This window comes from Lissotriton vulgaris, chromosome 2_1 (assembly GCF_964263255.1).
Source record: "Lissotriton vulgaris chromosome 2_1, aLisVul1.2, whole genome shotgun sequence".
Classification (NCBI taxonomy): Eukaryota; Metazoa; Chordata; class Amphibia; order Caudata; family Salamandridae; genus Lissotriton; species Lissotriton vulgaris.
The window spans coordinates 839,755,596-839,783,404 of NC_141687.1; the positions used below are offsets into that span (position 1 = coordinate 839,755,596).

The 27,809-nt window shown below is 42.9% G+C and overlaps 1 protein-coding gene across 3 annotated transcripts in view; it reads left to right on the forward strand.

The window, feature by feature from the left end:
• The window catches only part of LOC147731260 (UDP-glucuronosyltransferase 1A5-like), a 629,871-nt gene that overhangs the window by 294,285 nt on the left and 307,777 nt on the right, over positions 1-27,809 (forward strand). The window contains exon 1 of one of the 3 annotated variants that reach the window (XM_086956279.1): positions 10,429-11,315. The exons of the other annotated variants lie outside the window; for them this stretch is intronic. Coding sequence (XP_086812405.1) covers positions 10,461-11,315 — 855 coding nt within the window. The 5' untranslated portion in view covers positions 10,429-10,460. Of the gene's footprint in view, positions 1-10,428; positions 11,316-27,809 lie in introns of those variants that run through there. 3 annotated transcript variants of the gene reach the window in all.

Sequence of the window (27,809 nt, forward strand, 5' to 3'; positions counted from 1 at the left end):
ATAACCAGGAAATAGCTTGAAGTCCTTCATCATGCTCGATACATGTGTACAAGCTAGCAATGTCAATGACCATCATAGTATACCCTTCCATCCAATCCATTCGTTCAATACAGTTCAAAAAGTGTTTAGTATCCTTCAGATAGGATTTCAAATTGACCACAAGGGGAGAAAGAAAAGAGTCAACATATATTGATAAGTTCTCAGTTAAGCTGCCCTGAGAAGCTACAATGGGCCTCCCGGGGGGATTCACCGGATCCTTATGTATCTTTGGTAGATAATAAAAGGTCGGGGTCACTGGATTTAAGCATCTCAAAAACATGTGTTCATCACCATTTAGCATATTGTTATTGTACCATTTCAGTATCATGTCGTGGTAGTCTTTGATGCTCTTATTATATGTAGATTCGTTAACCCTCATATACGTGTTTGGATCATTTAGTTGTCGCAGTGCCTCTTGTTCATACTGCAATTTAGTTAACAACACAATATTTCCTCCTTTATCCGAGGGTTTACACACCAGGGACGAATCATCACATAGCTTTTTTAATGCTGTTTGTTGTTTATAGGTGAAATTGGACCTACCACGATCCGATTTGTGTTTACATCTAAGAGACCTTAAATCCTGAATCACAGCTTCAGAAAAAGTGTCTATCGCATCCGTTCCCATTATTGGCATGAAAGTGGAACTAGGTTTGAAGTTTGTAGCACTCCCTCTTTGCTGTACTTCCATATGTGTCACCATTTGTGTATCTCTTAGGTTGACAATATCCTCATCTTCTACCTCCCTTCTCAGTTCTTCCAGAGATCGAATGCCCGCAAGATCTTTACATAGCAATGTGCTTTCTTCCGTGTCACCAGCAGCCGCTGGTTTGGGTAAGGGAGGTTTCAGCTTGAAATATTTATACAGTTTTAGTTTGCGGGTGAACTTGAATAAGTCTATGCGTGTTTGCGTAAACTCGAAGTTTTTTTCAGGGCAAAAAGTAAGTCCCAATTTCAAGATGTTCTGTTCCTCGGTAGTCAGTATTTTTAGTGTCAAGTTGACAATAGTAAGATTGTCTACAATGCCTATGTTTTCTTCTTGTAGGCACTCTTCATGCTCCTGGTTACGGGTGGCGAGCCCACGGTGTTTGCGGCTCCAGCCCCCCCTCCTCGTCTTCCTCTTTGTGTTCTTCTTTCCGGGGGTTTGCCCCTCCCCCCTGGATGTTGTTTCGTGCGCATTACTTGATACTCCTCCTGAAAACCCGAGGGTTCAGTTTCGTCTTCATGACCGTCCTCGCTTGATACCTCTTCTCCAGTTAACGATGATTCCGAGGTTTCAGGCACAGGGATACTTGTCCCAGATTGTTTTTTCTTTCTCATTTTCAATTCTTTGCGTGGCTGGTCATATTTTTTTGAGAAGGTAAGTACTCTTCCCATGCGGTAGTCTTTCTCATCCCTCTCAAATTTCTCCTCCTTTCTTAGTTTGATTTTCTCTTCATATTTCTTCAATCTTTTCTTCATTGCTTCACGTTTTTCTTCCAATTTGGGTTGATCTTGTTCTTTAGTGAGGTCATGTTCAATATCCTTAATTTCAGCCAAGGCTTTATCTCTATCGGACCAGGCAAAGCGTACCAGTATCATCAAACTGCCCTTGCATGACTGGGCAGTGTGCTCCGCCCATGCGTCCAGTAGCAGGGGGTCCGGATTTTTGTATGCAGGGATAGTGTAAATCCTCAGCCCTCTTGGCACACGATCAACATCTATATAATTTTGAAGCGACGTCGCTTTCCACCATTTTCTGCATTCTCTGTCATAGAGACGTTCTAACGCAATCAGCTTTGCGTTCAGGTCCGTTGCGTTTTTGTCAGTGGTATCAGGTGCCTCCCCCTGTGCCCCAGCAGCCTTTTTCTTGTTCTTGAACATGCCCTCTTCAGCCTTCCGTCTCTCTGTTTCACAAAACATTGTTAACGCTCGTGGTTACAGCCGTGACCACGGAATGTGAGCCTATCTCGCCAGCGGTGTTCCAACTTCACATATGTGGTTCAAAAGCGGTTTAGTCTCTTACCCGGTGTAATCCAGGGACGCTTGCTCTGTTGTTTCCCTCGAGAAACGGCGTCCTTGTAGTGGGAAAAACCGCTGATAAATCCAAAGCGTTGGTTCCGCGGTGCAACTGGAATATAAATGACAGCTCCACTCGCACCAGCCTGTAGCACTCAGAGGCGGGTGCCTGCCAGTCGGAGGTGCACAAAGTATTTAATCTTACTTTGTGCATCCTATCTTTTGAGTGCTGCCTCCTGTTTCCCGAGTATTGCGGGGAGGGACTGTTGGAGCGGATATTATTGTCGGGTGCACCCCCGACTGGCAGGCACCCGCCTCTGAGTGCTACAGGCTGGTGCGAGTGGAGCTGTCTATATATATATATATATATATATATATATATATATATATATATAGCATACAACTTGTCCTGTCGCAGCGGGAGCACGCTTCAGTCGGTGCCGGCGAAGGGACCAGGGCAGTGTCCCGTTTTGATGAAATACCAATAATTCACCGCACACGAACTACGGTTCGAAACGCGTAGGTGTTTGTCACGTTTTGAAATAAAAGAAACTGCAATTTGACATCAAGGCGTGTGCGGTGAATTATTGGTATTTCATATATATATATATATATATATTTGTATTCACATTCATGAATATTTTCCTAGGTAACACTGCTAACTCTTCTGATTCAAGTATGTGAATCTATGAAAGATCCAATGCTGGAGAAGAAAATAATTTAATTACCTGTAACTGTGGGTCTCCAGTATTGGTATTTTTCATAGATTTTTAACATCGCGTTTGAGCACACAACTCATAACATCATTAACATCACTCCCTGACATATGTAGACACTGCCGAAATAAAACTGACATGGTGACACCACGAGCGGGTATCGTAACGTTTGAATCTTTTTAACTTCAAATTTTTTTGTTCGGTGTGTTAAACACCGGTGACATTATTAAGCCCGATGACTCGTTTTAGAGTCAGTTTAACATCGTGTTTGTGCACACAACTCATAACATCATTAACATCACTGCCTGACACATTTAGCCTCAGACTGAGAGGGAAGCCAAGAGTTTTTATTAAAACCGCCTATTATTTTGAAACCACGGGTCATCATTTAGTGAAGGTCAATCACCCATTACTTTTCCTCATGTATATATGCCTGAATATTTGTATTACTGTTTACAGATTATCCCCAGATGAAGGCACTGATGCCGAAATGCAATGGGATCATATAAAGTCATTCAACAATTGAAATGCATTCTCGGAATTGAAGTGTTTGAAGAATCACAATATTTCTATATGAATTGTGACGCAACAATCCATTAAAAGATGTAAATCGTTACATAAAGTACTGAACGTCTTTTTCATATAACATTTTGATTAATCTGAGAAACCTTTTCCTAAGGACACGACAACCAGTGCCCGTGGGACATACCCCACTTACGTGGGGATACAACTTTATTGATATCTTCCACACTCCCGTTCAGTGATACCTTGGAGCATGGCACAATTACACAACTACATACAACCAGGTAGTGCGCACACTAAACCCCTTGGATCTTTCATAGATTCACATGCTACCCACCCTCCTCTCCATAGAGGATCACCTACCTATTCCATTATCTTCATTTTTCACTTGTGCTAGAAAATCTGAGAGCCTGGAACCTCTGTGGTGAGGGTTCTTGAGGATGCTGTTGTCTGATTTGCTGTACTTTTAGCAATTCCTAATGACAAGTGATTAAAGTATATGTTTTTTCTCCATTGAATTCAATGTTAAAGTTATTACTTACTGCTTTATATGTACCATGGGACTTCCACTTCGACGACAGGGAATGATTCAAGCATGTGACTCTATGAAAAAATACCAATACTGGAGCACCACAATTACAGGTAAGTTACTTATTTTCTTTTTCCGTATAGCACAGACTCCACTAATTCAATGGACTCTTGGCGCTTTTATGTTCTTGGGGAGCCAGCTGGGTTTTGCGATTTGTGGGCTACTACCTTTGATTTAAGTGTTGGTGATGTGGTGTGTAGAGTGAAGATCTTCCCTACATTAGCTTTGAACAGTGTTGTGGTTTCTCCATGTAGAGAGCTGAATGGAGCTGGGACATCTGTTGAATTATATAACTCTTGATCTAATCTAACCCCTGTCAGTTTTACAAGGGTTGTCTGTCCTCAGGAGCCCCTACATGCATTCGTAATTGTGACACGTCTTATGCCTTTCTATGGGACATATGTGGACGCGCCCATGCCTTCTTAAGTCTCACCTGAGGCAGGCCTTGTGTTTGCAAGGCATTTTATTTGCTTACATTGAGCTTACAGCCTACCGATTGCTTATAATTAGTTGGCTTTATCATCACTTTCAGGTGCTTGCTTCTCACTCACTTGCATGTGTGGGCTTACTTCTTTTTGTTTTTGACCCTCACCTGGAGCATGGCCCAAGTACTTGTGACCTTTCACTGCTTATGTTTTGGGGCCTACTTTTTCCATTTTGTTGAATCACTCGATGAGAGTGCATGTGTTTTCCATTTATCTCTGTGATATGTTGTCCACAAGTCCTTTGTGCCTCTTTCTCTTTTACTTCTTTACTAGCCCCTTTCACCCTCTGTGGTCTTCTGTTCCAAATGCCCCCTTTTCCCTAACACCTCTCCCATTCTCTTCGCTGTTCTGTTATAAGCACAGTATCAAATCTAACACATCCCATGCATGCACAGAACCAGATCAGAAGGACAGGCGTTTTTATTACATTGCATGGTACAGCATCCCATTCCACATCAGAGCCTCCTCGAATCTTCTTTGATCCTGAAGGAAATTGAAGTCATGACTTTTTAATTACCTAACCCACCTTAAGGTAGTGCCAGGCCCCAGTGCTTAATTTAAGCTGGTGGAGGCACAGGTGGTAATTTTTAGGGTTCTCATTCTAGTGGTGCTCATTCTATTTCATTGCCGCATTGTTGTTTTTATTTAGGTGGCTCTATACAAGTGGAGCACTGGGAGGACACGTGATTATAAGACACGGGGTCCACTATATGATCGCTGGTATGTGATGCCCTGGCGATCATAAGGTAAACAACTGTCTTTGAGTAAAATTAATGCGTGGCGTTACTATGGGTGAATTCGCCCTGAATATACTAAATCCTTTGGCTGCAGGGTTGTATATTGCGGTTTATTCATCGCTGCACTCCGGTTTTATCTACACAGGTTCTTTAAATTGACAAGATGTGAAGATTGAGAATAGTGCACCCCATCTTTTGTCCTGATGAAGTTGCTGAGGTTGGAGCAACGAAACATGTCGGCAGCAAACAAATAATGATGGTATATAACTAACCATTTTTAATTGAAGAGTTTGCAGCACCAGAATAAAGATAGATAGCTAGCAAACCTCTTCACACTTTTTATTCTTTTTTGGAACCAATTTTCTTGGTTCATTTTATATGGGGTTCTGGTATTACTATATGCAATCGCACAATAAGTGTTGGTAATTGTCTACTGTTGGTGTGTTTGTCACTATTCTTATTTGTGCACATATATATGTTTGTATGTGATTCTTTTGTCTTCACCCAGAGAGAGTGACCAATGATGAGAAGTGGGTAAACTGGTGATTGTTAACCAGGAACCCCCTCGGGTGATTCGACCGTGAGGCACTCTCTCTGTTTCCACTTTAATTTTTGGGTGTCAATGTACAGTGGCCTGTGTTTATCCATTTTTATAAATCTATGCATCTTGACCTTGGGTACAGTGTTAATCTACACGTTAAGGAATTATAGATTTTTCATCATATATCAGATCCCCGTTTGGTCTAAGTCTTTGTTGCGTCCCGTCTTGGTAGGGCTCTTTGTGATTAAGGGTAATTTTTAGGGGCCAGGTACTTATTTTTCCTAAGCAAGAGAGGTAAAAACACACAAACACAAAAGAAGAAGGAAGAGAAAGACAGAAAATTGTCAATGAGGAATAAAGCAGTAGCCCTCTAGAGTGAGATAAAGCGGCAGAGAGTGTCTGAAAGTGGATTAAAGAGGCATGAGGTGGATTCAGGAGTGCACAGCCTTGGTATTTGGCACACTGACATTTAATAGCATGTGCAATTGTTATTTATTCCTGAGTCAGTCTACTCATCCGTTTGTGCTGATTTTTAGCGCCAGGTGTTTGTCCTGTGCTGGAAACCCAGCGCAAACTGCACCATGCGCAGCACAAGAGGGCGCTGCTTCTTTCTGCTGCTTGAGTAGATTTTTGACTCAAGAAGCAGCTTCCTCAACGCAAACATAGCTTTTCAACACAAGGGGTTGAAACTATTTGCAAACGCCCGTATTGAGAAATCTCGCTGGAAAGAAGTCTAGCGTTGGATTTTCTTCACTCGTGATCGCAAAGTTAACATTAATGAACTCGAATGAGGAAAAATCTCAAAGTGCAGAGTATGGAAAACTCCAGACACTCCAAGAATGGAGAGAAGTTCACCAGCCAGGCCTACCCAGAACCACCGCTGACATGTTTTGTAATCCTCATTTACACCAGAATCAGCTGTGACGCGTCTGATTCTCAGTTATTCAAACATTGACACATTGTGTTGTCCTCGCCCATATTTGGCACATTGAGTGAGCGTAACCCATATTCAGAGCTAGTACATTTGGGATACTCACCCTAAAATCAGCATGAACACCTTGTCTGATTTTTACATTAATGTGCAATCAGCTCTGACACACTGTATAATATTGCACCACATTGAGAACTGATATATCGTGTGATAGTAGCCCCAGAATCAGTCCTGATACCTCGTCCGATTTCCAGTTGCTCAAGTAACAACTGTGGCCCATTTTCATCTTCACCACATACACATTTTGTATAACTTGCTCTAGAATCGGTGCGGACACCTTTTCTGAATCTCTGTTATATCAGAAACAGCACTGACATGTTGTGTGAGCCCTATCAATATTTAGTACTGACACAATTGTATCCAGGACACAAGTCGGGGGTACACACGGTAAGACTGCATCCACCAACTATTTTCACACGGTAGATAGACGCTGTCCACCCTGCCAAGAAGTTAGGCCCCACACAAATATCTTGAAATTGTCCTGGTGTCATTTTCTGAGGCTGGAACACGTTTAGCAGCGCATGCACATTGTCTGCTTTCCATTACCAGCAGCAAGGTGCAGGTAGGGTGGGGGCTTTTCTATTTTCACCTCCAGCTGTGTGAAATATAAAGGGAAGTTAAGGGGCCATCAGGCCTCCTTTTTGTTCTAATATGACCCTGGCTGGGTGTGGTCTGTAGACTCACACATAGATACAAAGGCAACGAAGGGGAAACCAAGGCAGACAGCTTGTTATCACGTCACAGGCACTTAAGAAAAGCATGCTTTTGCCCATGAATATATAAGACTTCATGCCCTGTAAGAATATCAGATGTGTTGGTCTGGCCCAGTATTTACACAAATAACAATTTAAATACCACTATTTTATTTCTTGTATAATGCTACTCGTCCCATTGCAGGGTGTCAGAACTCTTTGTGTTCCATACACATAACACTTAGACAATAAATCATCTAAGTGGGTAAATCAGTGTACAAGATGTGTTACATAAGACTGAGTGTTACATGGTGAAGGAGTCACATGTCCTTCATAGTTCTCCGTCCTATATCAAAAGGATTACAATTTATGAGATGCAAGTAATAAATGGATCTCTGTGTTCAAAGCATAACCCACATATCTGCAAACAATAAAAATCTGTAATCTGCATGTTACATAATGTGCTTTGCAGGAGACACATTTACCTTCTACACTACTTTAATTAAAATCTGGGACTAGACAAAACACAGATCTCTCCAACAAAAGTGTTAACCTCCAGAGATTTCTTACCATTTTTAATATTCCCTGAGATTTATTGAGCACACAAATATCTCTGCAGCAGTAACCCCATAAGATATTTTAAAACTCAGACTTTGTAACCAACTTAGCAGAACAGATCTACTGCCATGGTTCTCCTTGTTGCCAATTACTCTGTGGCAGAGTTTTAAACAAATGTGTTCGTTGAGGCCCAGATTTTGCATCGGGGTTGCCCCTCTTTTTTGTCAGAACCCTGATGGAAAATCTCAATTGTTAAATCTAGTAACTCGCCTAAATGTACTCATAATAGACCTGCTAAACATGTGTGAGGTCTTAATATCTGATGTCACATCTTCTGATGTCACTTCCTGTGAGGTCACTTCTTGTGCTGCCACGTGCCATGTCACGCGCCGTGACATCATGCGCTGTGATCTCACGCACCATGAAGTCACTGTTATACTGCCTAACTAGGTTAGCCCCTCCACTTCTTTTTGAGGATGTGTGCATTGATTGTATGCTACTCGCCCTAGAATCAGTGCGGACACCATTCCTGATTCTCAATCATACAAGAAACAGCATTGACACATTGAGTGAGTCTTTTTCGGAAATAGGTGCTATTGCCTTACCAGGATAAATGATTTAAGCAACAATGTGGGAAATAACGTTAAAAACTAAATTTCTACTTGAAAACCATTCTAGAATTGCACCTCAGATTGCGTTTAAATTGCTACAAAAATTGTTTCACATAGAAAATGACACATAGGGAATATGTGCTTGCTTAAATGTATATGAAATAATGTTAAGAATTATTTTTGGGACTAGGCTATCATTCTTTCATGTGCCCCTTTATTAGGCCCAAAAGACTTTTTCAACTCCTACTCGTAGCTTATTAGACTTTTATTTAGAGCATGTTTTCCTCAATCCAGCATGCCACATTAGCTCATTTAAACTGAACAAAGACCCACCTTACTGTGACTGTTAGAATAAAGAATGATTTCGATATATTTTATGTACGTCTCACCAGAACATTATTGCTAGTTTTGTCTCAGCATATCCGACTCACTTTTATATTCACAATGGACATAGAGCTAATCGTTTAGCTTAGGTAGTAAGGTTCTCATGAAAACCTTTCTCCATGTTATAAGTATATGCAACATTGTTTTACTACATACCAATGTGGATGTTTACTGTGGGAATCGAGAGAATAAGCATCAGAAGTTGACAACCCCATTGAATAAGCGGTTTCCATTGGAGTAAAACTATTAACACTTGATAAGCTTGATACGTTCCGTTACATTATTGTGTGATTTTATATTAATAAGTGTACCTAGCTAGAGACCAGAGACCAGACTTGATTCTTTTCCTCTGAAATTTGCTTGAAGGAGACTTCTTATGACTCTGCAGAGTTACTTCTTATTTCAGCTCTTTGTTATCGACAGCTATTGCTGAAGGTGACTTTATTATTTACCTTATCTAAACCCTTTTTTGATCAATGCTACTGCAATGATAATTTGCTTCTTTACTGATATTTTGACAGTTGCTCGGCTGAGTTTCCAGAACGACTCTTTATGAGAAGTGCAATTTACTCTTTTCCAAAAAGGACTCTTCATGGGTTCTATTTAGGGTAGATTAGGCTCTTAGCTAGTTTAGTGACAATTTTCCTTTATGGAAAAATTTGTATTGATTTATGCTGTCACTTGCCATTTATTTGGCATTTCTGTAAACTGAACTAATCTGAATAAAGATGAAAAAAAATACTAATCTTTTAAGATAAATAAAAGTTTTGAAAACTCGACCAAGCTCTCGTCATTGACTGAACATTAAGGATCTGGCAGTTGATGATATATGCAGGATTTGTATTCTCATTCCAGCTCCATTCAACACTTGGCAGAGGTCCATTGACCTGTCAGGAAGCCATAAGGATTTCCAAAGGACGAGATCTGTAAGTTGGGAAGTTAGGTCTTAAAGGCCTTTTGGAAACCCTCCTAGGAAATTTCCCACAACAACAAGCATTGCCAAGGACAATAAGTCTCGACTACAGGAGGTATTGGCCATTTCAATGTTTTCATATCGATTTTGTACAGCCACAAATCTACTGTCGAACTTGGCTGAAATAAAAAAAATAAAAACGCTATGACGTGGTAGCAGCTTGTGCGTGATACTGCTTCATGGCGTTTATTTTGTGATTTTTCTGTACCAGCCTCCTAGAACTTGAGGTGTCCTTGGAGAGAGGTACTTTTTGTTCCAAGTTATCTGGTGTTTGCTGTAAAGCTGTCAGCTCTTTCTGCACCTGTGCATGTTTGAACTTTTAGCTGGGCAACACATGATACATTTCTAAACTTTTACTAGAAAACTAGTTTTCCAGAGGGTGCCTAAAATCACGCTCCTTCTTGGAGTGCAGCTTATGTGCAAGCTCCTCCCCCTGGACGCGGGCATATCTGTTTGTATTTCAAGTTGCACAACAAGGCATGTGGGAATTGCCAAATTATTTTCCAGGTCATTGCTTCTCCGAGCTCAATAAATGTCCGAAGTCCAGACAAGATTCTGTGGACTCAGCACCTCCCTATAAAGAGCGGATCTCCATCCTTTCGCAGCAGAACCTCTTGTCCACAGATGGCTTCTGGGACTTCCTCCTGGGCTGCAGCCGTGCTTCTATTCTTGGCCTGGTCCAGCCTCACAAATGGTGGGAAGCTACTGGTGGTGCCCCAAGATGGGAGCCACTGGCTCAGCATGCGGCCTGTCGTGGAGGAGCTGCAGCGTCGAGGGCACGAGATCACCCTGGTGGTGCCAGTGGTCAACCTTCTGATAAAGACTTCAGACGTCTACACTGTGAAGACCTACCCAGTGCCCTACACGAGGGAAAACTTTGAGTCTCAAATCATGCGGATGAGTAATGCCGTCTTTACTGAGCTATCTTTTGTGGAAAGGGTTATCACGGAGTATGAGCTGGCATACAACATCACCAAGATGATGCTCTCAGCCTGTCGGCAGCTACTGAATGACCGTGAGCTGATCCAGTACCTGCGAGAGGGTGATTTTCATGCCTTGTTCATTGATCCCATGTTTCCATGTGGGCAGATAGTCGCTGAATATCTCTCCATCCCATCCGTCTTCTTCCTGAAAGCGATCCCGTGTGGCTTTGATGATGCTGCCACACAGTGCCCAAGTCCTACATCCTATGTACCCCGTCTGTTTACAGGTTTCACAGACCGCATGGTGGTTTCTGAGCGAGTGAAAAACATGTTGTTCAGGTTCTATTTGATGGGAATTTGCCATTATATTTACTCGCCTTATGGTCACCTGGCCTCACAGTTCCTCCAGAGGGACATATCTGCTCCTGAGCTCCTAGGTGGGGCCTCGCTCTGGCTGCTGAGATATGACTTTGCCCTTGAGTTCCCGCGACCAGTGATGCCCAACATGGTCTTCGTAGGAGGAATCAACTGTGTAGAATGGAAGCCTTTGTCTCAGGTGAGTGCTCATTGCCTTCTTTCCACGCAGTGACCTTTAGGGGTGTGTGTTTCTATGCTGCATATAACACCCTGACATGGCTGGTGTAATATCACTTTTGATGAGCGTGAAAAAGTTGTACAGAGAAGTTCAGCAGAAAAGCGTTCAAAACGTTGCTGTTTTCTTAATGTCTGCTGCCTCACCTTATGACCTATTATTCAGTAGCACCAAGAGACCCTTGGGTGATAGTGCGTTTTAACAAATACAAAAAGAGTGTAATGAAAATATTTGGTGGGGGGGGGTAGAATAAAAGGAAGGGAGGGATGTAGTAGACTTGTGCGAGAGAGAAAAGAACAGATGGGGCGAGAGATGGAAGAGACAAGAATGAGATAGAGAATCATCCAGAAAGCCACAGAGCTTGTGAGAAGAATTGTGGATATCGGCGGGAGACGGAGGAAGAGTGAGGGAAGAAAGAATGAGATGGGGATGGAAAAGGTGAGGGGTATGACTTATTGGGATAGGTGGAGCAAGTGGCAGAGTGAATGAAATAATGGGTAATTGATGGAGAAGGCGCTGGGAGGTACTAAGTTATGAACTACTTGATCATCCCTCTCTAGTGACACTGCGAATGATTCAGAGTTAGATGCAACAAAGTATAAGAGTGACAGCTTTGTAAAAAGTGCACCTGCGCTTACCACCATTAATCACCAGGATTACCATACTTCTTTGTTGCTGCTGTACAAGCCTGTGGGCTTCCCTGTTCACTATTTATTTATTTATTTTATTTTATGAGTTTTATATAGCGCTGGCTAGACCCGGAGGTATCAGAGCGCTTTACAAGAGTATCTACAGAGGTACAATACATTACACAAAGTTACATATTAAAAATAGGGGTTAAGGACATGAGAACACTTGAAGATGGCAAACGAAGACACTAGGTGAGGCAACGAAAAGCCCACGCGTGCAACACTGGACAGTGAAGGCCAAGGTCTAGGTCTTCTTAATTGTGTCTGTTAGTCTTCAAATTAAGGTCTGACCAAGGGCATCTTTTTGTTTAGCAATCACATTTATGCCAAAGCTCATTCTGTAACCAGATCCAGACTATAGTCAACCAGACGGGATAAACGCCAACCTCACAAGTCCATTCTGGACCACAGATCTGGAAAGCAGGCCCAGCATGGCCTTTGGCCATCCCAACCACAGCAGAAGAGGCCACCTGTGACGTGCTTCCTCCTTGTCAATAAACAAACGTTGTGATTTGTTTTCACTTCATTTACTTTAATGATCAGTCCAGGGATATCAAGGAACCTAGAGAATACATCTTAAAGTGCATTGTTTTAATAATAGCTGTTTAAATTATGATAGGGAGAAAAATACTGGCTTTTGATGATTATCCCTATTTTTGTACTGACTGAGACATTCAAATACCGCTCATGCCGGTAAAAAAAATAAAACCACCCAGTGTCAACCCTAGCTCATGTCTGAAGCAAGCTACAGTGGGGTGGGGGGGAGGGGGGTGGAGGGGGGGTGTTGGGGTAGAGGAGACAGGAGTTTGTCTGCCAATGATGCAGCAGGTGCACTGGTACCAGGGCTATGAACGGCCTTTTGCACCTCAATTATGGCTGTTTGTGTTGGGGGTTCTGAGAATGTTAAGTAGTTTAATCAGTGTAGAATGCGCACATTAATAAACTGTTGAAGGAGGCATGCATTATACTATTCAGATAGTGGCAGTTCATGCCTCCTCGGATGAGCACCCATAATGTGGAATTGCAATGCCTACTAGAATATGAGTGTCTGTCTGTTCTCTGCCAGATGCTGTGGTAAAGTAAATAACAGTTTTATCTCAAATTAGAAATTGAACACAATAAAGCTGTATGATGTAATGTGAAACAACGCTATCAATAAAAACAGTTAAAAAAAAGTAAGAAATTGTGCTGGGCTGAATTTATCCCCATCGGTGTGGCAGGGTTACAAATGTGGGTATTTCATATTCTAATATCTTGACACGGTATATTGCCCATTCCCAGGTTATAGTCGAGGACACTGGATTATGCAATTTTGTGGCTTGTGTGTTTTCTGCATAATTATGGATTTGCTGCATTTGCCACATAATCCATTATCTGATGCATAATCTGCAAATTAAAAGAACATGTTTCTAGTTCAAATGGATCAAAAGTTGCTAAAAAATACAGCAACATTCTTATTGCTATACTTGGGTGGTAAACATGTACCACTGAGGTGCAACCTATGACCAGATAGTGTTAACAAGTGCAAAGAAAAATAATAAAGGAATGAAGTAATACTATCACAATATGTGCCTCATTACGCCACTGTATTTCTCTTTCCTTGCTACATAATTTGGTTCTCCCCCTGCCACATAATTTCAGTGATCCTGTTTATGATCTTACTCTTCACATTCAGTGGTGGCTCCTTCATAAGGGCGGAGGAGCGACGCCCCACTGCTTTCTCGCAGTGTGAGAAGCAGAAACATAAAATGGTAAAAAGGCCATTTTATGTTCCTGCCTCTCGCACTGCGAGAAAGCAGAAGGGTTTGGTTGATGGCGGGTAGGTGGGTGGGTCTGCACTAGGGCAGGGGAAGAGTAGCTTGCCCATTACCAAGGGTGCTGACTGTTTGGTCCGCCCTCAGGGCCGACCAAACCAATCATGTGCACTCTGCCTTTTCTCCAGGTAGGCTGCATGCAGCCTACATGGAGAAAATGGCCTCCCCATAGGCACCTGGCTGGTCGGCATCCCAACCAATCACCATTAAAATTGCAGCGTTGTGATTGGCTCAGGGAAGGGGAGGGAGGCTGCTTGCTTCCTGTTCTTGCCAGAGGCAAGAGAGCCAGAAATCAGGAAAATGCGGGACACGCGGACAAGGTACGTTTTATAAATGTTATTTATTACCAACACCCCCCCCCCCCCTCCACCCACGATTAATGCCGGCTGTGACTGTTCGGTACAGATCAAAATTCAGTTCAAAAAGATCTACTAAGTGTTATGCAATATGGCATGATATACACATGGTGGCATTATGGCTAATTATCCAAACTTGTCTCAGAACTAAATAATTCATTCCACAGGTATAGTTTAAAATTGATATAGCTAAACATTTTCCACAAACCAAGTATGATTATCAGATAAATGGATAGTGTCTGCGTCATCTGGTCACCTTTCGTAAATAGTGTTTGGTTACTTTTTACCTGCACAGCACTAGGTTTGGTAAGGTTTGCTGTTTCGGTGCGAGGTCTCACAGTTGATGATTCATGCACATAAGCCTCAGAGAGTGGAGTTCTTCGACCTTTAGGACCCAAAGCTGCATCACATACACATTCATAAAAAACATGGTTTGTTTGCCTCAAACAAGTTATTGTGTCATTTTATCAATATCGTTTTACTCACCCATTCAGTGTTTAAGGAACACAAAACACACCACATGCACACACCACCACATGCATAAACGCCATGTTTATACTCATACATACAACACATAAGCACCCTCACACCAGACTCAAATTAACTTTGCCTACAGAAACACCTGCACTGGAATGGCCATGTCAGACACATACGCAAAAACACCACAAGCATGCACGCACATACAATACCCACTAAAATTGCACATGTATAAGTTGATTCCATATACTAGAGATGCACAAGCACAAACTTTCACTATTCACAAACAGGACCTCAAAAACTGCAAGCCGCACAAGCTCTCAGCGCTTCTCACCCTTTAGCTGAATCTGCCTAGAACATATATATGTCACAATGACCAATGAATGATGAATACAATCTAACTGCCTGAAATTGAACACAGAGGAGACTGAAGTTGTGATCTATGGAGAGTGCTTTTCTCTGTGCGATTACACTGGTGGCCAACAGGACGAGGACCTATTCCCACCCCCATCACCCATGCCAGGAACCTCTGAATCATTGCTGACTGCAAACTTGACATGACAGTCCAAGTTAGGGTCATCACCTCATAAAGGCACATGTCTCACCTCACCTCACGGAGCTACACTGGTGCAGATGTTGCCACCATTTGTGAACTGGTGTATGATTATTCTGAAGTTTTCCAGTACTTCATGAAATGTTTGTATCTGTGGTTGTTATAGGAATTTTAACTGCAACCTGTGAGATCACCTTTTCAACACTATCTCCTGTCCTCGCCCCTTTCTGTCGCACAATGAGTGGAAACAGAATATGACCAATTTAGCACATAAGATGGACATTTGTAAGAGAGTTTTCAAAGAACAACAGGGCCTGTATTACAGATAGGGAGCACTGTCCCTATTTGTATCACTGCGCACCTTTAAGCAGGTGCACTTAGATGCAAATAGGGACAGTGCACTCTGTTACAATTAATGTGCTGCCCTTGGAACAGTGCGGAAACCTGTGATTGGCCTGTGGGAATCGCTTTCAATGAAATACGAAACGTCTGTTTATAAGTATAGAAGTCATGTGTTTCACAGTACAGGTGGCATACTGCCGGCAATTTAAAGAGGGGAGAGAAATTCCCAGGGAGACAGGTGCAGTTAGTGATGGCACCTCCCTGCAGGGCTATGTCTAGGGCACCCTCCAGAAGGCTGGCTTAAGGAGGCACATACTGTGTATCACTTTTTTGGGGAATTCTGTCAGTGCGCATCCTGAGGGTCATTTTGCCCCTGTACCTGAATCTATGATACAGGGAGGGTGCAGAGGCAAAGGCATTCCCTCATTTGCATAGGGTCATGCTCCCATAAAAATGAGGAAATGCACTCTGAAGTTAGCGCTGGCTCTACATGTACCCCAGTACATTAAGAAGGGGCTGCACAAGCGGCCGTCATCTGTAACACTATAGTGCCCTAGGGTGCACTAAGAAGGCCATTGTACCCCTCGATCACCTATGTGATATACCCCAGAAGAGATTACCTCTGACTGCAATTACCAGTTTTACAATTGTCAGGCATGAAAATTGCAAACAGGTATCAAGAATACTACTTTCTTTTGTCCAGATGTGTTGCTGTTTTTAAAACTTGTTTATCAATAAAAGCAAAAGAATGACATGGAAATAAACAGTTACCAAGATCACAATGTGCAGAGAAATAGGTGTTGAGCAAGGAGTAAATTTAGCAGGTCTTCCAAGTGTAGAGATACAAAGGTTTAGGTGTGGTTACAGGGAGGGCAGGGCCTGACGAGTATAGACATCAACTTTTACTCTCAAATAACTCTACACATGCTGTGTATGACTGTTTGGAAAAAAATATAATATAAAGCTAGTACTTGTAGGCTACCTTCAGAATTGTCAAAAATTCCACACATTGGCCCACCCAAACGCACCCTTGACCCATCCAGATATAAATTCCTGGAACCGGGCCTGCTGGGAAGGTCCATTTGGACGCTTTATCTTTGAGCAATGAAGAAGGAAAAATGCTTTGGTTTTGCAAATGGCAAACCTAATCGCTCTCAACGTGGTCGAAGTTTCAAACTTCACTCTCAAAGTTGTGGGAAGTTCGAAATTTTGAAAACATTCATTTGTGGAGTTTACCAAGTGACTATACTTTCCTCAGCTTCTCTTATGGGAGAATATTCTTGCAAAAAAAGCAGTTCTGTTTTTCTTGAGCTTTTCTCTCACAAATCGAGATGAATTGCCGCATTATAAACATATTCTGGTGGTGCTCTATTAATTGCCAACCCTTATCTTGTGATTACTCACTCTGGACAGATGGCCAGGAGGTCTGCTTTCAATGCAAACTGAAGGATAGATGGCCAGGACGTCTGCTTTCAATGCAAATTGTTCACTGTTATTCAAGAGGGGCTCCTTTGAATTTGTGTTCCTATTAACAACACATACACAAACGGTAGATGAAACGAAAGGATCGCACATCCTCAATTCCTATTCATACGAGAAATGAGCTTCAATGCCTCATCAGCGGTAGTAAGTGATAGAAACATGCAATTACATACAATATGTTGGTTGTGGACAAATCAGCTTCTGATCCATGTGGAGCAGTTCATCCTACTCTGCCTGGGGGCATTCCAGTGGGTGGGAGCACCAGGTGGAGTTCTCCTTCCCATGGTGGGTGTACAGAATCTGGTTTGGATGATGCTCTGCGTGAGGAGTAGTTTTCAGGGATAGAGATTCAGGGAGGGTGTGCAGGGTGAGACACCTCCCTAATAATTACTTAGTTGTTCTGGGCCTGGCAGTGTCAGTCGGATCTTCTGTCTGCTGCAACGGTAACATCAAGCTACCACTGATGCCTACTGGGTAGAGGTGTGTGAGCCAACTTTTTAACCGGGGAGTTGAGCCAGAACTGAGCCAAGAGTCGGGCTTGGCACTAATAGCCCACGAGCTGAGACATGATTTACATATTTAGTATGTAAATCATGCAATAAACATCATGTAAAAATATGATGACGTCGCTTTTAAAAACAGTGTATTTCTTTACCATGCATGTGCTTGTCACCTAAGTATTTCAGATTATATCACTACATTGAGAGGCATTCAATAAACGCAATACTGATAAAATATAAACTTAGAAATGTTCATGCGTCCCCCACCCAAACGCCAATGCCTCTATTGAAATCAGAGATAAGTCAGTTGTCATGTGAACCCCATATGTGGTTTAGATTCTTAATATAGATTGAGCAACATTATACTCTATTAAACATATGTTTTTTGTGCAGTGTACTTCCTGAACTCACACATTTGAAGGTACTCTTGTTTGTGATAATAAAGAAAAATGAGACCCTGTAAAATAAAATGTTTGCAGTGGATCACACAGTTTGTTCAAGCCAGGAAGCAGGACTGTTGATTAAGTTACGACTTTGGCATAACTCTACAAGGGGTGTTTTGCCTCCCACAAGTGACAAGGTGAACTTGGTTCAATACACCACGATTAATGTGATAGACAAGTTATTGTAGCCCTGCAATCACTACTCGATGTGTGATTGATATGGAGGTATTGCTTTTGGGTTACTAACATTCTCACAAGAATTGGCTCTTCCTCACATAACCACCACACGCAAACAGAAATATACAGCATACCCTTCTGTATATAAACATTTATTTGTACTATAAATAGGTACCTATATATGTGTATTGCTTTATATAATCGTATAGAATAATTATTTTAAAAAAATATATATATCTTCATTAGTTCTGCTTACCAAATGTACATATATTGATCGTTACTTTATTCAATGTTTTTAACATATATATAAGTGACTGCATAAATAAGTGAATCTTTTATCATAATTATTTATCTAGAAATGCTTCACTATTGAATTACAAAAAATATATAAATAAAATTAATTTAAAGTACAAAAACACATGAAAGCCAGAGTTTATTTAATGCATCTTGTATCTACAAATACTACCTTTCTGTATGCATCTATATACCTTCCATTTACTTCTGGATCTATATATTTATTACGTTTCGTCTAATTCAGCTTATCCAACGCACTACCCTATTCCTCACCAGATACTGCTCCCAATATATCCCCTACCTCAACTTATTGACTCATCTCAAACCTCATTTTACTACTCTTTCCAATGCACTACCCTATTTTTCACAATATACCTCTATCAATATATTCCCTACCTCCACTCTCTCTTTCATCCTAAACCTCATACCACTACTATGATCCCCAAAATAACCCCTTTTAGACTCTTCTGTACTCTACCCCTCCTTGCATTATCTCATACCTCTTTTACTATTCTGGTCTCCTAAAATAAGCCTATTTAAACCCTTTTCTCTGACTCTTTCCCCTCCACCTCCCTTTTACTCATCCCAAGCCTCCTCCTACTGCTATAAGCTCCAAAACAAAAAAAGGGAAAAGAAATCTAAATCCTCCCCTCTTCTATCTCTCCACTATCCTTTTCAATCCAAATACCAAACTACCATGTCCACCACTCAAATTCATTTTATATGTCACTATACTAATTAACCACTAATCGTTTATGGGTCCTGGAGTGCGTACTCGCCGAAAAAGCGCTTCACTGCCTCATATGGGGTAGCAAGCGTTATATAAATGCAAAAATTGTTCCCTTTTCTATCCCTCCGCTATCCTTCTCAATGCAAATGACAAGCCAACATATCCACCACTCAAATTACTTTCATATTTCACTATACTAATTTAGCACTAATATTTTATGGGTTCCGGAATAGCATGCTACTCGCTGAAAAAGCGCTTCAATACCCCATCAGGGGTAGCAAGCGATATACATGCAAACCTACTTCCCTCTTCTATCCCTCCACTATCCTTCTCTATACAACAGATAACTGACTATCATATCCACCACGCAAATTACTTTCATATTTCACAAAACTAGTTCACCACTAATCCTTTATGGGATCTGGAGTAGCATGCTACTCATGGAAAAAGCACTTCAACCCCCCATCAGGGGTAGTAAGTTCTATTTAAACGCAAACCTTTTTCCCTCTTCTGTCCCTTCACTATTCTTCTCAATCCTAATAACTGACTAACATATCCATCACTCAAATTTCTTTCATATTTCACTATACTAATTCTCCACTAATCCTCAATGGGTTCAGGAGTAGCGTGCTACTTGCCGTAAAAGAGCTTTGACGCCTTGTCAGGAGTAGTAAGTGCTATATAAATGCAATTACAATACAGTACAATACAAAAAAGTGGGGATCGGGCAACATGACAACAGCAACAAACCTTCTTTTGCCATTATCACACACAATGTACTTAAAATAATGAATAGTTTTACGTTAAAAGTTTTTCTTACTTCAGGAACCGATTTCTTAGTACATCTAAAACAACGACACATATTTTTTTAACGAGAACAAAACTAACATTCACAGCATTGTTAAAATGTTATCTAGAACCTGACACCCTAATGCGTACTTCTATGTGCTTTACTTTGAGAGCATGAAAGGCATAGCAACTTGCAGTCTATAGTTTCTTGGGTGAAAGAGAGCACAGCATACCTTGTTGACAGCAAAGGCTGTCTTTTTCATTATAGACATGAAGACTGTGTTCACTGCAAAAGGCAAACACCCACTGCAGTAGCAGTATGTTAGTCTTCCTCCAAAACATGGCTTTATCAGCTTCAGGTTTCAGTGCACTGGCAGTAGGTGGTTCAAGTGGCAGTCCTTATGTCAGAAATTTCAACTTCTGATAAGATTTAGGATATAAGTTTAAGAATGTCTGACATAGATTATATGCATCAAGGTATGGGTCCCAGACGGCCCAGGACATCAATTCTGACTACATTATTTTGGTTATATGTCTTTATGCGTTCTTATTAAACCTTGACATGTTGAAGAAGAGACATTTCCCCCAGAAGAATGTCACAGTAGATGTTGTATCTATGTCATTAATCGAAGAACTTGCCAATATCACAGTTCTTAAAAAGATAAGGTCTGGTGACAGCTGTGTTAAAAGGCAGACATGACAACAATTCTGCATAACTCAAGTAATATGGTGGTGTCCACTGTCTAAGTTGAGGAAGATGGTGACTTCCAAGCACTAAGAAGGAGTTGGGGCTTAATAGATGGAGTTGGACCTTATTGGTTTTACGTCAGGAGTGACACCAAACTTTCTGGTTTCACATTGCACAGCTCAGCTACTAGATGGGTATTATCCCTTTACCTTGCCCATTTCACAACAAAGGTCACTGCTTTGTCGTTAAGTCTTGGCACATTAGGCTAGATCGTGGAGGTAGGCAGATGCCATATGAGAGATCAGCTCGTTTTGGGCTCAGGGGTCCAAGAGGACTTTGAGATGAGCCAGAGCCAGGCATTTGGTTTTAGTTTTCAGTAGCTCACCAACCTCCAAGACTGGGCCTGGGATTGAAGAGTGAACTACAAAGATGTGTGTGATGCATGGTCTGGATCAAGTGCATGGGTCTGAGTGGGCCCCTGCTTGCCATGCAATTCACACCGGTCTACTGCCTGCAAGTCTTTAAGTCGGTTGTGTTCTGTCAGGTCTCAGATGTGATATTAACTAAAAACTTTGAAATGGGCTCCCATCAGGTCCAAAACTCACATCCTTTACAGGTGAAAACAATGCTCGAATTCACAACTACTATAGAAAGCCTTGATGTAATCCATAACAGCGAGGCAGTCTCTGCTTACATTACATTTTAACTTAATCTTGTATTCCCGTAAGAATATTTGTTTTTCCATAAATTGTGCTTCTGTAGTTTTTTTCCTGTAACATATGACTCTTTGTGTGAATGAAGTCACTTCTAGGTGAGTTCTGGTTGTGAGTGAGTGTTCATGACGGAACAAGAGTGAAGGCTCTGGAGATGAGTCTGAAGGCAGGATGAATTTTTCACAGTGCCTGTCAGTGTGTCATAAAGGTGTTCAGATGTGCCTGCAAACTGTGCTTCTAAAAGGCCTGTTCTCACTGTCCAAACTAAGCTTGGTCTGCTCATGATAGGTATGGGCTTATGTTAGCTTGCTCTCCTGGGCTGCCCTGCACGCCATTATTCTGAGAAGGAACTGGACAATATAGTCAAAACGATCCCATAGAGGCCCTACACTGTTTGGATTTAGTTTTCCAAATAACTGACAAGTAACACCCCTAAATGGAGATGCTGGCTCAGTATATGATGTACACTTATGTAAGTGGACACCTTGCACTGATCCAGGCTACCCTTATTGTGATTTAAATAGACAACCTTAGAAAGCTCTCTAAGTGGTAGCTGGGGAGAGCAGCCTTCTGGCTTAGTCCAGAAGGAGTGTAAAGCAACTTGTTTTACCAGAATATAATCTTATAGGTATAGATTAAGTGAAAAAGAACCACACAGTCTATTTATAAAAATATGTATTTATTAGAAGACACTCAATAACACATGCAAATATCTCCTAGCCAAAAATTTACGCAATGCGCACAATCGTTTGCAATAGAAACAGGTACGTAGCACAGAATACACAGTGCTATGGGGAGACCAAACCATATACTAAAATAGTTGTATACGAACCACAACTCGAGTAAAGACAATACTCAGAGGACGTAGAAGTGCCGGGGACCAAGAATCCACCCAAGGTGAGTATCTAGGAGCCCCACGGAGGTCGTGTGCTGTGTAGGACCAAAACCACGTTCTCTGTACAAATCAACATATACGTCACGGTTGCAATTTTAAAGAAAGAAGACCCTTTGCAGTCGACCTGAAGAAACCCTGTGGAAGGCAAGAGGTTGGAGAGCCACTCCACCCGTGGACACCCTTGTAACCAGGTTACCTGCTCGAGAGAATCTGGGTGCATAGGGGTGACGTGGGGTCGTAAACTGTCGCCAAACACAATGGGAGACCTCAGGAAGCTGCCGCTGTTGAAGAAGGTGAAAGTGTCCAGTGGAACTCAAAGGTTAATTCAAGGTGGAGAGTACATGCAAGCAGAGGGGATAGAGTCTAGGTCACTCGGTGTGACTAGGGGGCACGGAAGACGAGTGCCCACTGATGTCGGGTGTTGCAGGAAAGATGACGGTTACCCTGGAGCTGCAGCTATGAGGACCAGGTGACACTGTGGAAGACCAGGAGTTGTCCCACGCCGGATGTCGTGAGTTGAGGGGCCGGTGCCTGTCGGGAGCACCAACAAGCCTTGGCAACTGCAAACAACATGGAAAGCAAAGAAGGTGCTGTGTCCGGACAAGCAAGGTTCTGAGGACTCACCACAAGTAGGGGAGTCAGGGTAGGCCCTAGCAAAGAATTAAAAGGTGACTCTCAACAGGACCCACAGGCCAAAGGCACTGGAGTTCCAAGTGGACCTAGAGCAGCTCACCAAAGAAGCAGGCCCATGGTGCAAGCGATGCAGTATTGGATAAGATTCTGGTCACTGCAGATGTTTGACGTTGGGGCTACTTGGAGCCCGAAGATCTTGATGAAAGGAAGACTTCAAGCCTTTGCAACAGTAAATCGCCTCGGTGTGCAGGGGTTCGGTTCCTGTGGCTCCGACGAGGGACACTGGCCTCAAACTTATTGAGAAGACAGGACAGGCTTTTAGGGATGTGAAGAACCACCACCTGTGTTGCCGTGCCTTTCGGAATCCGTGGGATCCCAGGATCAGCAGACCGGTCAGCTTAGTTGTAGTTCCTGCAGATGCAGAGAATTGACTCCTTCACTTCAAGGGAGGAAGGTTTCCTGCATGGAGCACAGGCCCAGACGTTGCAACAGACAAACAGGGTGAAGAGATCAGGAGCAGCAGGAATCTTCCCGGTTGATGCTCAGAGCGAAGTCCAGAGTGCCAAGACCGTCGAAGTTAAAGTGGTGTCTGAATTGAATCATGTACCATGACAAAACTAAGACCACCATCAGGTAAGCCCTTACATACCCTAAGGAAAGGGTTGGGAAGATTCAGGGTTCCCTCCCAGGGGAGGAGTTGGACAGTGGGGAGGATACTCCCCTGTCCTTTGTCAAGTTTCACACCAGAGCGGGAGCCAACGGGTCCCTGAGCTGGTTTGAACTGGACTATGCAAGGAAGACACCAAATGTGCCCTTCAAGCAGACTGAGTGGCACTGACAAGCGCTCCTACCTGGCCCCAATACACTAAACCCTGTCTGGGAGGTGGTCATACCACCCTGTGACAGGATACCTATTGTTCTGCCTTCCCCTGCTTGAGTTTGGCTCAGCAGCAGGAGGGAAAACCATGTTTCAGGTTAGCAGCAGCCATGTTGGGCTGTCTGGGTCTAGAAGATTGGTACCAGGAGCACTGAGGGCCTAACAGAGAGCCTTTCCTTTTACAGTGCTTGGAATCATTCTTCCAACACCGTTTATGGTGTGGGGGTATGATTCCAACCTGTTTGATATGAAACATGACAGGGTTTGTTACAGCCAGTTTTGAGATGGTCATCGCGTAATGACGTGGTGCCCCTCTATATGTTATGTGGCTGTCTCACTTACAACCCAGGAGAATGGACTCCAAAGGCTGTAGGGGTGTCCTGCTCATGCAGGGGCAGCCACACACATAGAACCAAGCACCCTTGACTACAGGATTGACAAGGCCTGCTGTAGGCGTAACTTATATTTTTAAGTGCAGTGACCTGTACCTTACTTCCATATACTAGGGATTTATAAGGGTTCCCCAGTAACTAATCTGGGGTGTATCTAAGTACATAATATACCATAACAATTCAGGGGAGAAAGCAGAGAGACTGGGGATCTGATTAGCAGGATCCCAGTCAGACAAGTCCGAAAAACAGCATAGCACCAGGCAAAAAGTAGTGGTAACCATAAAAGCAGATCCTACTTTCCTTCACTAACACTGTCCATTAGCATCTCCCAGTGGTGCTAGTACATGGGCCCTATTCAGGGAACCAGTCCTAAAAAAAAAAAGTTAGGGCACTCACCAAGTTAGGTAGTATGTACGATCACAATGTGTGACATCGCAGGACGTGGCATCACGCTACACAACATCACAGGAAGGGATAACCATAAAAGCAAATCCTACTTTCCAACACTGTCCATTACCATCACCCAGCGGTGCTAGTACGTGGGCTCTATTCAGGGAACAAGTCCTAAACAAAAGAAGTTAGGGCACTCACCAAGTTAGGTAGTATGTACGATCACAGTGTGTGACATCGCAGGACGTGGCATCGCGCTACACAACATCACAGGAAGTAAAATCACAGGTGACATGACATGTTTAGCAGGTCTATCATTTGAGTGTATTGCGAGATTTAACAATTAAAGATGCTCAGCACTTAAGCCTGTGACTTTAGGTCTCTGTCTGGAGGAATTAACAGCCAATATGTGGATTAAGTTTGGTGTCTAACTACATTAGCCAAGCCACTAAGTGCTGCACGCTAGGCATACTAACCCTTGCACCATGAACATAGCATAGTCATTGCATTGTAAAACAAATGCTAGAAACTGAAATTATGAATAGCAAAATTACAAAATGTACTATCCTACCTAGCATATCACAATTAAATGAATGCACTGCTAATTTTAAACCACTTTGATCCATTATCAAAAAATGCAAGTTGCACACTGTAGTTTCAACTGGATATTTTGCACAGCTGTTAATGTAGACATTATGGATCATGCTATATTGCCACAGGATGTTTAACCATGAAAAATGAGTAATTAGTGAGACCGCTTCTATCACTGAAAACCTACCATCACTTAAAACACTCCCATGGGTCTGCACATCTTTTATGGTGATGGACTGTAGGATCTACCTTTCTAGACTGGGTATCATACACAGGGCAACGAGCAGTCAACCACCTGTTAACATATGGCATTGGCTTCCAAAGCGGCAGAGGAGGGCTCATGAGATTTATAAAACATTAATTAAGCACGGCCTTTTGCACTCCCAAAATAAGTCAAGCACTTTTGAAATGCTTGTAATTTCAAAAGAAAATGGAACACAAACTGATGTCATACGCAGGATGAAGAGAACCTTGGAGTTCAATTCTTTTTAAAATGAGTTAATTTTAAAACAGCCCTTCACATCAAACCCAAACAGTATTTGCTGGGTCTCTTATGCTAATCAAGAGAAATGCCTATCTAATTACAGGTGGTACAAAAGGGGGTTGTGATGGACAGAGCATCTGAACCAATCAAACACTCAAACCCAGTCAAAAGATCTGGGTTTAATCCATCACCGTTCTTTAGCCCACTCTGCCACCCCAGTTCAGACATGGCCATATGCAAATCAATCTGACCCTGTATCTCATGGGAACAGTCCAGCCAGAACTGACAAGCCATGCCTTGCCTGGACCGGAATGAAACTTCCTAGGACCGGTTTCTGGCATTTCAGCCATCTTCAGCCAGGCTTGCTTGAATCCAGTGGCAAAGTGAACAAGGGACTCACGTCTGAGTATACCCTGCCAACTTATGGCGAACAAAGCGGTACAAAGGGGGGTGGTGATGGACGGAGCATCTGAACCGCTATCTAATTCCAAGGTCCTCAACTCCCTTAGTGCAATTTCCATCATCAAAAACAACTAAATAGCATATGATATCTGCTGATCTAATAATACATTCTGATGTCCAATTGATATAAATCATGTTAGCAGTAAGAGGGAGGAAGCTTCTTAAAGTGAATCTTTATGGAAGGCCAGAAGACTTAGGGGCTGTGTTCGCTGCCACGGACTTGGGGTGACTGCCATTCAGGATTCAGGACACAGTTACACATGTGGGATCGGCTTGTGTTAAAGAGGGTTAGTGGGACTACGTGTCGCCGGCCTTGCATATGGAAATATGCTTCACTGATCGAAGGGAGTGTGGTGCTGTGGTCGCGGCCACGGACTTGGGGTGACTGCCATTCAGGACTCAGGACACAGTTACACATGTGGGATTGGCTTGTGTTAAAGAGGATTTGTGCAACTATGTCTCGTCGGCCTTGCATATCGAAATATGCCTCACTGATCGAAGGGAGTATGGTGCTGTGGTCGCTGCCACGGTCTTGGGGTGACTGCCATTCAGGACTCAGGACACAGTTACACATGTGAGATCGGCTTGTGTTAAAGAGTGTTAGTGGTAGCACGTGTCGCCGCCATTTCATATGGAAATATGCTTTAATGATCAGAGGGTGTCTGGTGCTGGGGTCACTGCCTTTCAGGACTCAGGACACAGTTACACAAGTGGGATCGGCTTCCGTTGAAGACGGTTAGTAGCACCATGTGTCGACGGTCTTCCACAGTGTAGGCCAGAGATAGCGGTGGACAAGGGCCCACAGTCACGTGCATAAGTTGGTGGCCCCCCTGGTCTGTGTAGTGCAGGTTCAGTGGCACCACGTGTGGCCGGCCTTCCATATGCAAATATCACTCACTGATTGAAGGGAGTTTGGTGCTATGGTCGCTGCCACTAAGTTGTGGTCGCTGCCATTCAGGACTCAGGACACAGTTACACATGTGGGATCGGCTTGTGTTAAAGAGCGTTAGTGGGACTACGTGTCGACGGCCTTGCATATCGAAATATGCCTCACAGATCGAAGGGAGTGTAGTGCTGTAGTCGCTGCCACGGACTTGGGGTGACTGCCATTCAGTACTCAGGACACAGTTAGACATGTGGGATTTGCTAGTGTTAAACAGGGTTAGTGGGACTACGTGTCGCCGGCCTTGCATATCGAAATATGCTTGACTGATCAAAGGGAGTCTGGTGCTGTGGTCTCTGCCACAGACTTGGGGTGACTGCCATTCAGGACTCAGGACACAGTTACACATGTCGGATCGGCTTGTGTTAATGAGGGTTAGTGGGACTTCGTGTCGCCGGCTTTGTATATCGAAATATGCCTCACTGATCAAAGGGAGTGCGGTGCTGTGGTCGCTGCCAAAGACTTGGGTTGACTGCCATTCAGGACTCAGGACACAGTTACACATGTGGGATCGGCATGTATTAAAGATGGTTAGTGGGATTACGTGTCGCCGGCCTTGCATATCGAAATATACTTCACTGATCGAAGGGAGTCTGGTGCTGTGGTCGCTGCCACGGACTTGGGGTGACTGCCATTCAGGACTCAGGACACGGTTACACATGTGGGATCGGCTTGTGTGAAAGAGGGTTAGTGGTACTAGATGTCGCCGGCCTTGCATATGGAAATATGCCTCACAGATCGAAG